This window comes from Pseudopipra pipra, chromosome 12 (genome assembly GCF_036250125.1).
Source record: "Pseudopipra pipra isolate bDixPip1 chromosome 12, bDixPip1.hap1, whole genome shotgun sequence".
In the NCBI taxonomy this organism is placed as follows: Eukaryota; Metazoa; Chordata; class Aves; order Passeriformes; family Pipridae; genus Pseudopipra; species Pseudopipra pipra.
This window is the reverse complement of record NC_087560.1, coordinates 3,227,967-3,242,948: the sequence shown is the minus strand read 5'-3', so window position 1 is coordinate 3,242,948 and position 14,982 is coordinate 3,227,967. Positions and strand designations below refer to the sequence as shown.

At 41.5% G+C, this 14,982-nt stretch overlaps 1 protein-coding gene across 4 annotated transcripts in view; it reads right to left on the bottom strand.

Annotated features, from left to right (window-relative positions):
* TMEM266 (transmembrane protein 266) overlaps positions 1-14,982 on the bottom strand; it is a 59,756-nt gene that overhangs the window by 22,625 nt on the left and 22,149 nt on the right. Inside the window, exons 7-9 of one of the 4 annotated variants that reach the window (XM_064668425.1) lie at positions 7,461-7,517; positions 5,563-5,701; positions 3,961-4,076 (exon numbers count right to left, since the gene is read on the bottom strand). The exons of 1 other annotated variant lie outside the window; for it this stretch is intronic. In XM_064668425.1, the coding sequence (XP_064524495.1) occupies positions 3,961-4,076; positions 5,563-5,701; positions 7,461-7,517 (312 nt within the window). The remainder of the gene's footprint in view (positions 1-3,960; positions 4,077-5,562; positions 5,702-7,460; positions 7,518-14,982) is intronic. 2 more of the 4 variants (XM_064668426.1, XM_064668428.1) reach the window with 2 other exon arrangements.

The following is a 14,982-nucleotide window of genomic DNA, read 5'->3' as shown; positions in this document are numbered from 1 at the left end:
GGGAAAATGTTTGTTGTTATATTTAACAGGAATTTTGCACATTCCATGCTTGTGTACAGTCACTGTGCACCTCTGAGAACTGCCTGGGTACACCCTGCCAGGAGGGAGCTGAGGACAGCAATAAAGGTGTAATACATGTGGCTAATGTGCAAATACACTTATTGCCAAGAAAAAGGGAGAAATAGACTGTCTCATAGGAGAATGAGTAACCAGACTGACAGACATGAAGAGGAAGTTCATCAATGGTACATTTACCGTACCATTTTCAAAATCTGCTCTATGTCATTTTGTAGCACAAATTCGGCAATATTTTGTCAGGAAACAAACCAGAAAGAATGATGGGCACTCCTGTGCACTTCCTCACCCCCATAATGCATTACTGATTATTTCTAAGCAGGTAGATTGACAGACCTACCCAGAGCTCTAGATAACATCTCAGTTTACATACCTGGTTTTATAAAGTGTGCCACCCATCCTATCTGATATTTCACAGCATGCATGGAAGACTCAGAAAGGGACTTAGCAGTGAATCATATAGTACTTCCCTTTAATGGTCTAGCAACAGAGTATGATTGACATAGTTTCAGAGAGATCAATGAACATTTTAGCCAGAAGCTTACTTGTGTCTAATGCAGGAGCAATAACTTTGCTCAATTCTATTAGTGCTGTCTGTACAGAATGCCCTGCCCTAAAACTCATCTGCCACTGGGATACAATCCAATGTTTATTTCCATTAGTTTAGCCATTGTTGGTAACAATAAAAATCAGGAGACAGTTGCAAACTAATGATTTACGGGCAGAATGAAACACGGGATGACCTTGGCTGCCTTCCATCCACCAAGAAAATGACTGGTAGTTAGAAATAAATTAAAATTATTGCAAAAGGATAACATAAGTTATTTCTCCGATAGGTAATTTTACCAGCTAAATAGCCCTGTCATTAAACTAGCAGCTGTTGTACAAATTATATTCCAAGATAAAAAAAGAAATTACAGCTTCCATGGTTGTTGCAGCTTTAAGAATGATGAAAAACCCAATTCTATAGGAGCCGACAGAAAAGGAGCTCTTGTGATAAGGCTGAACACAGAGTCTTGGCTGGACTGTGCTCAGCTGAATTACTCTTAGGAAAGTTAAGCAGAAAAGATCAAGTAAGTAGATCTATTATCAGAGATGAAATTCCTTTACAGGTGATTCCAGAGGAAAAAACCAATCTTCCCTGACTGGGATTTGTAGTTAATGAAACTTCAGAACTCTGTTTTGCAATTTATGTTACTCTGATAAAACAAAACCATATACTCCGTGCATAATTTTTGATAGTGACTGCACTGAGACTTCTTTTCCTTTTACCTTTACCCATTTTAGACAATTCTTGTTACTGTGGTTGTTAATGTTTCTCATATTTTGTGATGTCCTGTACAGCTTTTCAGTATTTTTTGCCTTGACTGCCCTCACGCTCCACTCCTGTTTAATGACCTCTTTTTTGGCCAATGGAGAATAAATAAAAAGGCAATCTATTCAAACAGTTGCAGTGGGGTACTACAGAGAACAAAGTGGTGGCCCGTGCAACTATGATTTATAAAATATATTCTGGTTTTCAGATGTATGGCCAGCCAAAAATCCACATCTGGAAAGAGTTTTCACATTTGCAAAAGTACATCTCCAATGTCAGTCAGGAATGGAAATGTACTTATAGTTGTGATACCCTGTCACTGGTCAAAATATACAACTGACAAAAGAAATTCAAAAAGATGAGGGGAGGTTGCATCTTTCCTGCTTTTTCCATGAACAAGCAATCCTTTAAAAAGGTCAGGAAAGATGATCAAACGAAAAAGCAAAAACCTGGCAGAATTTTAGACATTAAATACCATTAGGAGCCATTTCTCCCATCAGATGCTGTACACAATGTTAATGTGAATATTATAATGCTGACAACTTGTTCTTGACTGAATTATGAAGCTAATAATTCACAAATAAAGGATGCAGCACTTGTGTCAATGTCTACTGTTGCTAACTGTAGTGAATCAGTACATTTACCTGATATTACACAGCTGAGGCATTTGTTTGGCAGCAAGTCAGGCCAGAAAGAAGGATTAGCATGCTGTCATTTTTCTACACACCATATTTTTCCATAGCTGATGACACTTGAAAGCTACAAGAGAACCTGCCCTGTTTTGTCAGATTTACTCCTCTCCCAGTGCAGTATTTCTTTGTGTTTGATGCACAGGTTGCTGTAACCATCAGAGCTCAGATTAGGGCTACTCTGCTCAGACATTTGGCAAGCCAGGCTCAGAATGGAGAGCAGCAAGGGCAGCTCCTAAACCTCACCTGGGATAATGAGCCCACCTCTACTCCAAGACTATGAAATAACAACACCACAAATTGTTTAGAGAGTGTTGTCTGGCTGTATAACACAGTTCCTAAAAACTAATGTTTTAAAATTTATGATTGTAAAGAACTTCAGTATGGTCTGACAGACAAATTACTGTACTGGGACTCAAGAAATCACTGATTTGCTTAACATGTTTGGCCAAAGGATAATCTCTCCCCTTTAAAATGGGGTATATACCATTTACCTGGTAATTTCACAATTAGACAGAACCCTGAATCACTAAATATCATTGTGCAAAGGTATCAAGAAGAGAACTGCAGTTCTGCCACTGAAGACACACAGTTGGAAGTAACTAATTTTTGGCAATTTTGTCAAGCCTAAGGTTTAGAAATTTGTTATGCTTAATGTGAGAGACTCAAAAATGAAACACTGTCAACAGGTCTTCCTAATTTTTCACACAGACAGGGCAACTCACCACCACACCAAGAGTTCATTGCAGAATCTTAGGCTGAGATCCAGGAGACCTCGAACTAAATCTAAAAAGACAGTTGGGGACCTGAATACTGACTGATGGTTTGACAAGAACTTTAGGGTTCCTCTGGAAAAGATGGGCACCTTAATCTCTGCTTCAGATTATGCCCCTTTTGGGGCAGTTGGTCTGTTCTGGGACAAGCTGCTTCTCCTGTCTGCACAGGCCCTTCAGTTTTTTGACTGCCTGAGCTGTTCAGACTTACAGGTCTCCCCATTTTGTATTTGAAAGGTACCTACCACAAGCCAGGCGTGGGAGTTGAAGCTAGAAATCTCCAGGATTTATTTGAACATCTATCTCATAGTTACCTGTACAACTGAAACAAGAAGTAAATCCCCTGGGGGCTCACTGTGTTGTGGTTTGATGGTCACCTGAACACTTGCTTATCTCGAGCCTCAACATCCATCCCCGGCTCCTACTTTAACACAAGTTAGTCAAGAACTCGTTTGCATGAGACAAACTGCAAAAACTCCTGGCTCATGGCCCAAACAATGGTTTTACACCTTTTTCATGTAGATATATTCGAGATATTTTAAGCTTCACCTTTCCTTACCTCATAACTTAATCACTGAACATTTAGGGGCCTGGGAAGAGTCTTAAATCTTGACTCGCTTCCAGGAACTAGAAGCTTCTCTTGCAACATTTTGAGCTTGCCAAGAGTCTCTGACTAACCTACAGGGAAGCTGCCTTCTGCATTTAAAACAGGGAGATTCATTAGTTTTTAACTGCATATAATTTTCCTAGGAATACAGCCTTAATGCAGCTGCAGTCTCCAACAATGGCAGTGCCTTTTGCATGTTCTCAGTACTATGTCAAGCTAGCTGCACTCACTCAATAAATTACACACTGGAACCGTTCATTTGCTGTTCCTCATATTTGTTTCCCTCACCTTAAAGAACACAAGCCCAGCAGCAGAGGCAGCTGACTGCTGTTTGACAAACACCACGCTGACAAGATCCTGGCTGCAGCCAATGCCTCCTTAGCACCAAGACCTGTCACCCTACAACAGAAGTCCCAGTGGTACTTCTCAAACCAGCAGTACATGAACTGTTTGATTTGCCTTGACAAGCTATGCGTAAATAAAGACATAACTGAACTTTACCCCTTGTTCTTGGCAGATCTGGGTTAGTCTTTCCAGCTGCTCATCTTGAATAACCTTTGCCTTCTCATATTGCTGAATCATCATCTCCATCTCCACTTTCACTGGAAGGACATACGCTGGAAAACACAAACAACACTTAAAGCAATCCAGCTGTGATTCGTTTTTTTATCAGAGAGAAAACCTTTACAGGCCAAAGAACATCACCCTTCTCCCTTGCATCCAGAGAACTAGAGTATTTCTAATAGAAACAGCATGAGGGTACTTTTTGCAGGGATGGATTTCTAACACGGGAAATGCAAGGACTAGATCTTGTTTAGTCAGATCTCCCTTTGCCTGGACGAGCTGAAATAGATGCTGCATGCTCTTCCCAGCTTCTGTGGCACTAACATAGATCTTTCCCAGTGTTTACCACAGATTTCCTGAATTGCTGGGTAGGAGGATTTTCTCTTTAGAGTCAAGACCCATCCCCTCTAAACCTGAACAGCATGGCTCCCTCAGGAAAAGAACTATTCCAGAGCCCTAAGCATTTAATTCCTAGACTTTGCGGTAAGAAATAAATCCTTAATGGAAACACCAGACTAAGAAGGGTATTTTTAAAAAACAAAAAAGGCATTTATCTTCTATTGCTTTGCAAGCTACAGACCAGTTTTCAATAGGTCTTCTGAATGTCTCTAGAAATTTTGCTCCTGTCGTAACTATGGCAAACTCAGACTGAACAGAATAACTGTTCAATACATGCTGCAATCCTTGATGTTCTCTGAAGCTACACAAGATCCTGAACTTTTCTTGTATGCTTCAATCAGAGGGCTATGACCTGTCCTTAACTCTGAATACAAAGTTTTCTGGGCATTTAAACCCAAAATAATAACTTGACTTTGATCTTTCACACATGAGCAAAGTGACCCTTCATTTATTCCCTTTCCACCTCTTTTCCCTGACACAAAGCACCAAAGTCCTTCCTTCCAGGCACAGCCACAGACTCTGCTCTCTGCAACCCTGACTTGCTGGGGCTTTATCATCTTGCCTGGTGCTTCCCCACAGAGGTCTGTACAAAACACCACCAATACACACTTCATTATCATGCTGTAGAGCACACCAGCACTGCAGAGAGCACCTTCAGCTGGGAACCCCCATGGTAAGAAAATGCTGCTGGAATCTGACCTGAAACTTGTATTACTGCCAAGAACTTGGAAAAGAAAGTCTCAAGATGGAGCTGGCTGTATGGCTATGGGGAGGGTGCAGCAAATATCAGAAAAGCAGATTGGAAGCAATTATTTTGCAGAATCAGGAATGATATCTGGTGGCAAGAGGCATGAAGCAGGTCAGGGCATTTGGTTTACAGGACAGGGGATGGGATGGTGCCTAACAGCAAAACAAAGCCCTGGGTTATAAAGGCTCCCAGGGAGCAGGAGATGCAGCCATGATCTTGGGACCTACTCTCCTTCATGGGAATTGTAACTCTCTTCTGTTCAGTGCTAGCAAAATGTAAGAGAAAGGAGAATGACAGAAACAGTGGTGGCAAGCAATCTTTCTGTATTTTTAAAATCTCTTTTCCCAGCCTGCCAGGTACTGCTTGGAGTCACAAACTGAGTCACCACTCACCATCAATGATCCTCTTCACTCTCCATATCCGCAGGGTGATAATTAGGCTGATAGCATCCCACGGGCTGCTGGGGCCATTAGCCACTGTTGAGGCCACCATTGGTGCCAAGGACAAGATTATGACAGCACCATCAAACACCTAGAGAGAAATCACTTTTTTTCAAACCTTTCCTTAAAATCATATCCCTGCCATTCCTCCTTGGAATCTTGAAGGACTCCCTCTTTGCCCAAAAGAAATGCAATTATGGCACGTATTTGAAAGGCATATGAGAGGTGGCCAAGACCCAGCCAGCCAGCATCCTGTTTAGGTAGCACAACAGAATTCCTCAGTGCTTTTTATGAGGTGAGGAGAGATAAACTGTTGTTAGCAGGGCAAGGAGAGAGAAAGGTATTTGGAAATACTGGCCAAGATCCCCAAGGAGAAGTGGTAGCCTAAATGCTATTACAGCCAAAGAGTTTTATCATCATTGGTATTTATTACCTGTTACTTGGCATAATGTCATCCAAAAAAAAAAAAAGGATGCAGTCCCTGTCCATAGATCTTACTGTCTAAATGAAGAGATCAAGAAGACAAGTAGAAAAAGATGGAGCAAAGAGACTTGATGGCTCTTGGCCACATCCTGACTACACAACACGTGTGCATCTAGACAGAAAGACTGCCTGCTCTCACTTTTATGGGGCAGAGAGGTTTTCAAGGATCCTGACAACTGGGACCATTCAGAATGATTTATATGACATTGGTTACATTGGGATTAGATCAGAAAAAGCAATTGTGCAAAGCATTAGACAGAAATGAGCTAGTAAATACATTTCAGAGCAAACTGGCAATAGAGTTGTGTCTGTCCCACACTGGCCTAGCAGGGTAGAAGAGAATACCATGTTCCCATTCCTACTGAGAACCCTTCCCTGCTGCCAAAGACCACTGATTAATGGTTTGCATAAGGAGGCAGGACATAGATTTTTATAAGAATTATGTATTTGGAATTGTGCATAACAATTCATGTGTATTGAAAAGAAACACTCCTTACTGCTGCCACTTGATGGGCAGTAAACAGTATCACTATTCCAAATTATCAAAATGAATTATCAGAAACTGCTGCATTCAGCCTTAATAAGAAGAGTCTCTGAATCAACATTTAAGTTTCACTTCAGTTTTTTAGCAAAACAACTTAAAAGGTTTACAACTTTATTACAAAAATGTGCAAGCCTCTAGACTTGCTTAAGCTCCAAGAACACCCAGATTTTCTTCTGGTACATCCTGTACAGTATTATTTTATCAGACACTATCAAGAAGGAGGTTTTAATTCTCTTGATCTCCAGATTTGTGCTCAAGATTATGTGTTACTTATAACACATGCATTTCCTTATCTGTCTATGCACATTCTACCTAATTTTTAATTTGAGGTACAAATTACAGTGTTCATCATAATTCAATTTAATTAAAAGAAATTTCACAATAAAAATAGGGGGTTTGCCAAACCAGTATTTTCTATCAGAAAACCACATACAATTTTTCAACCAGTTCTAATTTCACTGATCATGGGAACAGGGATACACAACTCACGTGACAATTTTTATTCCTATTGCTCATTATCCCAGGGTAGCAGTATCACCAGATTAGCACAGCTCAAGAACAAAATAAATACACACAAAGAGCAAGAATGCCACAATCCCTCCCTTCATAAAATATTTTCAAATATTGCACTCTCCTGAGTCTCTCACAGAAAAAGGGACTCCATCACACAAACTAGGGATACTTGCATATAAGATGAATGTGTGTATTTATCTGCCTAAAAGATATTGTATTGCATCAGGTTAACAACAAAGCCACCCAAAGCAGTTCTTCATAGTCTTACTGGGTCTGCCTGGAAAATAGCACCAAGAGTCAGAGTTCTTACCTCTATTTTGTTTTCAATGTAATCCCATATGCCAAGGACCACAATCCTCAAAATAGTCTAGTAAAATAGATTAGGGGGAAAAAAGATGATGAATGTTATTGTAATTTTAGATAAACATTTAAGCCCTTTATTCATTCAGGGAATCATTTTTTGTCTTATTTAAGCATTATGCATTTCTTATAAATAATAATGAGGCCCTAGAAATAGCTCCACTTCTGTATTATACAAGCAGGCATTGTTTTCCAACCACTATATTGACTCAGTGAAACCTCCATGAACAAGCTCCAAGTTGAAATGTTCATCAATCTTTCCCATCCTCCTAAAAATCTGCTTTCAGATCTGTGTGATTTCGATTACCAGCCCTCCCCACACTGCCCCCCTGACCCAAGCCTACATAAGATCAACTGTGGGGCCTCCTCAGTTAGAATGGGGGAAGATTCTCTTTTCTGGCCATCTTTGATACACCAGTGACTACTTATTTTCTAAGAGAAGAGACACTGTCCTCTCCTGATGCCTTAAAATACTAACATGTCATCAGTCTGAAGAGCAGATGCTCTTATCTGGAGTACAGGACAGTTGTCTTATTATAAGATCCCAGAAAGTCACAGGGTAAGGGAGAAAAATATCTCTGTGATCCTCCTCTATGAAGCAAAACAGCTATAAGTAACCTCAATAGCCAGAAAAGAGGAATAAAGAAAGAACACAGAATGAACCAATGGTGAATTCCCATTAAAAAAAATCCAAAGGCACCTTTCCTTATTTTTAACCTGGCTTTCAGAAGACACAATAAACGAAAAAATCAGTCAACTCATGATTGAAATGGAACTCACATAAAAGCATAACTGGTAGGGATGTTTTCTGCCAACAGCAACACAGAGGTCAGATTTTGATAGACATGACAGACATGATGAGTCCACCTGCAGATGTGAGCCTTGCAAAGATCACCAAAATGCTACTTTCTCCCTTAAAGAACAGCATAAGGACTGAGGGCTCAGCAGGCCTATGTTTGAGGGGTAACCACGCCAAGAACTGTGCAGAAAAAAGTGACTCCTCTTCATTACAAATACAAATCCCAAGCAACTGAATTTATGCCAAACATACCAGCACTAACTAATTGCAGAACAACACTGAATTTCTCAGTGATGTTCCAATGCATGGTTTTGCCAAACCCCATGAGTCCAATTGCCTCATTTGGCCTGAGATGACTGTGCTGAGTCCTCTCTTGGCACTCCAAACCTGTGTAACAGCACTTCATTCTGTTTTGCAGAGGGAGACATTGCTGTGGGGAATATGGTGCTTCCAGAGCCCAGCCTCCTACCATCAGCGAGCAAGAAAATGAACCAGGCAACACTTAGTCAGAAATGGTGTATGCAAAAGCACTGGCCAAGTCTGGCTGAGAAAGAGGGTCATCAGCCAGAAGAAAAAATGCAGCTCTCTCTTTTCTCTACAAAAAATTATGAGACTCTACGTAGACAGCAAGAACTGCCAATGCTTGCTCCTCCTAAACCCAACATTTTACTTCCAAAGCATTTTACAAACGCAGCATAGGAATAAGGCTGACATCCCTTTCCATGTTAACGTCTGCTCTCGAGGTTTATTTGCTTTGCGGAGGGAGAGATGCACAACAGCAGCTGCTCAAATCCCTTAATGACCCCAAACTGGCCAGCATGATGTGATGGCATGTAGGTGTAAGTGCACGTGCTGCTGACCAGCCAAGGCACTCCTGCGGCCCCAAACTCGAGTCTGAACACTGCCAGACAAAGCATCCCTGCTCCTCTGTCAGTACCTCCCTCACTCCCCACTGAGAAGCTGCACAAAATAGTCAAGTCCAAGTTAGCCATGAACCTGTAAGTTCAGCTGTATTAGTTAATCAGGGATACACCACAGCAAGGCAGCCCTGGGGAGACACATGAGGAAAAGCAGAGCCTTTTATAAAGCTTGGGATGCCACCCTTCCTACAGCCACACTGCTGAGGGCACAGGGAGATCCGGCTCATTCTCTGCCAGGCTTAGGCAGGGTTTATGAAGTGCTAGGTCGGTGAGCAACTAACTACAGGATGGCTGAACACTTAACAACTTCAAAGAAACTGAGGGGGAAAATCTTTCTTCCTTTGGACAGGTGTGCACAAAGAGATTTTCACTGAAATAAGGCATATCTGCACAAAGGAAACAGAAACACCATCTCACAACCCTAAATATGATTTAACATGGGACTGTTGAGGGAACATAAAATTGGATTTGCCTTTCTGCCTTTTTAGTTCCTCACTGCAGTGTTTAAATCAGACTGTGCTACTGTCGCATCACCGGGTCTGAGCAGCTCCAAGGGCTGGCAGCTGGCACAAATATTGTCATTTGCAGTCTGCTGCTGTGAGTCAGCACACGTCAGCAGTGACTGGAAGTCTACTTGGCAGTCATTTAATGCAGGATTGGTTGTTGGTGCTACCTCTGGAAGAGAGGTCTCCTCCTCCCAACACATGCCTTGCTGATTAGCACCTTGGCTCTCACCTGCAGGAAGGTGAGTGTAAGGGTGGAACGAGCCCAGCTCCCCATCCCAGAGAGACTCTGCAGAACAAGCTGGGCACAACTTGGGGGGGAGCTGAGAAAACATTTGTTCTGTATGGGAGGTCTCAAAGCCACTCTTAAAAGCCCTCCCATCACCAGTGAAGTGACAAAAGCCACGAGAGGCAGCCTGTCCTTGGTTCCCTGAGAAAGCCCCGTGAGTGAGTCCCACAGGTGCCCCAGGGTGGCTGTCCCTGCCCACCCTGCACCAGCACAGCTCCAAACCAGCCCTGGCTGTCCCCACGCTGCCTCTCTGTGCACAAGCTACTAAATGACACCCACTGCTGCTGCCACAACTCTTACCCAGAGCAGGCTGAATCAAGCAAATCTGGGCATATCCCTGATTGCTCAGTACAATAAATACTTCGACTACAACGGAAACATTGGTACTACTTATATACAACATTTTCGTGTTTTTCCAAAAGCAATCAAAAATATGTTTCAAACAAATAAATATAGTGCATTTGCTTGTATACTGCCTCTGTACAGAACTTAAAAAAATGAGAACCTGTAGCAGAATCTGAAAAAAACAGAGACAGAAATTAATAATCCAGGAAACTTCCTACGCACTGTACAAGGACCAAACTGAAAAAAGCATATGAATTAAAAGAGAATTGCAACTGTAACATCCATCACAGACAAAACAAATGTTACTTACGACTCTACCATTTGTAGGCACAAGAATCTACAAGAAATAGGGAAAAAATGAAGCAGCACTGCTGTTTCCTACTGATGTGCAGGCATTTTTCAGCACTGTAGCAAATGCACACACATAGTTTTGCATTGCACTACAGGCATTCTGCATTTTTGAACACACAGATTGGAAAAAAAGCCATTAAGTATCAATGTGAGCACTTTTCTGTTAAAGGCCACTGCCAGCTTGTTTTTTTGTCCTTGAAAAAGAAGGCTTTAACATTTTTGGACTGGAAATCTTTTAATTAGAAAGTCCTTAACACACACACACTTTCTAGTTGTATCAGAAATGCATTGTTTGGTTTCTGCTAAAAGCTAAATTATTACGTAAAAGTCTGTCCAGTGCACTAATAAAAGGTAAATGATTGAACAGTTCTATTTATTTATTTAAGTTGGAGTAAATCCAGGTAAAATTTTAAACCATTTTTCAGACAGAAATGCAATTTCAGAATTGACAGTGTCTCTTGGTGACACACAGTCCTTTGCATGACATTAACTGTCTGCAGTGAAGTTGCCATGGACTATGGGACGCTGCAGGTTTTCTCTCTAATTTTGTAGGGAAACTTGGCCAAGTCCTTTGCTGAGCCAGCCGTGTGAATTCCCACAATCTGCACGAGTTAGCTACATTTGTCAGCTGACTGCATGGTACATTAGGTCATTTTAAGTACTTTTCTGCTTGCACAGTTAATATACAACTTACTACTCAGTGAGTCACTGTGTCAAATTCACCTGTAGAGCGAAGAAATCAGAAATCACAAGGTGGCAGCACAGGAGGAGAATCTGGTCCAGCAGGGTTTGGCAAAGGAGAGCAACTCTGCATTTTGAGATGGGGTAGTGATTGTACAAGAGAGAGACAGGATGGAGACGGGTGGAAAGGATGTTCCTTCCACTGCCACAAAACTAATCTACCTGCTACAGAGGTTCCAGAAACTCTGCAGATTAAGCTTCTGCTTTTGGATATATCTCATAAGACCAAATATTTATTGAAAGCTTTTCCAGAACACGGTGTACCCAATCTGTAATTTACAACTCCCCCTTATTTGGGTCACTCCACAGAGGCCTTAACTCACCCAGTCATTAAAAGAATCTTCTTTTGCCATCTTCTGGGGTGCCTGTCCTGAGCCACAGCATTAGCTGTCCCAGCACACGCTGCCCCCAGGCCAGCAGAGCCCAGGGGAACGTGCTGGCACATTTAAACCAACACAGTCCTTGTGTTTGCAGGGCACAGGCACCCTCCTCACACGGCTTCTCTTCCATCAGGGCTGTGAAATGAAATGTGGACCTGCTGACCTCACCTCACCATCACCCAGCACAAACCACTCCCTGTGCCTGTGCTCTGTAGCTGCTGGGCTCTATCAGCACACGTGGTCACACAGAAAGAATTAAGTGCCAAGGCTTGGTGGCACTAACAGACACAAACCCAATTTAATTCTCTCATTAAACCACCAGGGTATTATGTAGTATCCAAATGCACCTTTGCACAAACACTGCAGTTCTATTTGTTCTTTTGTTCTCCCATAATATTCGTTCTTCAAATATGAAGAAAAACAGGGAGTTTTCAACTGACAATTCTGTACAGATATATTTTCAGGAATAAAAATGGTTTCCCAGAGACTCAACATACTACCACAGATGGAGGTTGGGCACAGAACTGGCCTTGCAACACAAGTTCCCTCTGGGCACAGTCACACCAGCACTGATGCTTATCTCTGAAACACAGGTGTAGGAGGTGCTGCAGGGCCACTGTCAAGAGATGAAAGCACAGATGAAGCACTGATAGAGCACACCCTAAGTCAGGTACACCCTTGAAAATGAAATGGGCAGACTAGTGTTTCAGGCAGATGTCTAGCTAGATTCCTGGAACTCTACAGAACCACTTTCCCTGGTAATTATTTGTTTGAGAAGCAAGAAAAGCGGTTAGGAAAGAAATTTCCCAGTATATTAAATATTTTTTTTAACACACTAGCAAAGAAGGAAGCTTAAATTTACCTTTATAAATTATATTAATACATAAAATCCCTATCTTTGTTCCTAGCCCCCACTAATCAACCCATTTAAAAACCAAAACATACACAACCAGCAGTGCAGTGCATTTGTGCACCATGAGAAAAGTTGTGGACATGGAATAAAAATAAATATCCAGAAGAGAAGCCACAGTTTCTAGAAGAATTATAGAATTAACAGAAGATTATCTTTCTGCTCAGCTCTTTCAATCTCACAAAAAATGTAACAAAAGTAACATAACTGTTTTCTCTACCATAAAATAATGAATTTTTTATGGGAAAGTCATTATTTACTTAGTTCTGTCATTTGGAATGTTTTTCCTTTTTAACAGAACCCTCACAGCAGACCTTTCCTTCAAGAGCTTTACTCCTTTCAAGGGTTGGTGTTAACAAGCAGCAAAGTGCTAGGATACTATGAACACTTCCTTTCATCATACAGGATGAGGAAAACCTTGGAGTTTTTTCCTCCTAAAAGCAAAAAAATCTAAAATGCACCTGTGAGCCACAGCTAATGACACAGACTGTTTCTGAGCTCGGATCCCAGACTTGACTCCATTTGAGAGCTCGTTTCTTGGACACGGATGCAGGACAAAAGCTGTGATTCTGTGCTGGCCTAACTTTCAGCACATCAAGGCTTGGTTACTGCCAGGGAAACACTCAAGTGCTGAAAGCAAGCAGAATGCCTGAGTGCTTGGCTGACTGAAGCACATACAGAGCAATGCAAACAACTAATACCAAGGAACTCAATTCTCGCACGCAAACAGTCTCATCGATCCGAGTGGAGAAGCAGAACTGAACAACAGCTACAGAATCACGTATTTGTGGCAATGGGATAAGACTATTAAAACACAAGCAGACTCCAATCCACTTACCAAAACACTGTGACATTCCCCATCTTCCTTTTCTCAGCCAATTATTACCAAGGCTGAATTTGCCCTCTTGATAGGGTGTAACCCCGGCCTTGCCTTGCTGTTGATACTGGGATTTCCCCCCCAGTGTCTTTCTCTTCTCTTCTGTCTTAACATCTGGGTAACATTTCGTGCACAGACAAATCATAGTGATGTATGTAAACAGAGACAAACATACACAATCATCACCACTAGTAAATCCTGTTCAAATACTCGGAAAAAAGCAAACAGAGCTGATGTGCACTTCACTTGAATAAGGATATTTTAATGCTGGAAAGTCACAGACAGTGACAGGGAATATAAAATTAACTGAGTGCCTTTAAGGCTTGTGGCTATAACACAAGCATAGGGAGAGCAGGAAGATGCTGTGAAAGTAGTTACTCAATTTTTTTGGCAGCTGTTCTGGTGGCATTTGCCAGCTGCTGGCATGTTTGTGCCCTTCATTTTAACCAAGCAGAAAGGCAGTGCCTGTTTAACTCCAACACGATTGGAATGCAATTACTTGCAATGCTGTGAGAGCACCTCCTTCAATCAGTTGTATTCTTCCAAAACATTCAGATTTTGTGCTGAAAGTTTTCTGGTTTTTAACAAGTCTTTTACAACTTTGTATTGTTTGTTCTCTGAAGAATTGTGTACCCACAGTACAACTAATGGGAACCAAAGCACAGAATAAACAATAAACATCCAAACTTGGGACATGGTACTTGCTATGGAAACCTTTTCTGAACACCAGAAACCCTGAATCCTTGCTTAGGAAAAAAAAGCACTGTCTGAAGGACTAATACAATCCCCAGCAGTTGCCTGTTATATCCAGGCAAACTAATTAAACCTGCTCATCTCTGGAAAATCATCCTGGCACAACAGTCAAATTCTCACTGTAACACATGATCTTCTCAACAAATGATCCCAAAGACAGCTGACTTTGTTAGGGGAATCAGAGAGAAAAAAAATCCACTGAAGGGACCAAAGAAGTAAATAAAATTAAGGTGGATGGGGAAAAAAAAGTGACTTCCATTTTTTGCAGTTATTTTGTAACCTCTCGGAAAAAAAAAAAAAGTTTTTTATTTGGATGACAGAAAATTAAATCTGTTTTCCCTCTCTTGAGACACAATTCAACATGAACAGATGTGGTATTGCTTATTAAACCAAGGCACAAGGCCAACCCCAGCAAACCCAGTAGGAAAGGTACATCTGAGCTACCTTCCAGATTGGTGGTCTCGGAAGCACATCCAGTTGCTCTGTGGAGCCACCTCTGTTGTTTTAACCCAGGACTCTGAGCCACAAAATGAACCCAGCTCCAAAAATCTACCCTCCTCTGTTCACCTCAATGGCTGCCTTGTGGCCTCCTTTTTCTTTGCTC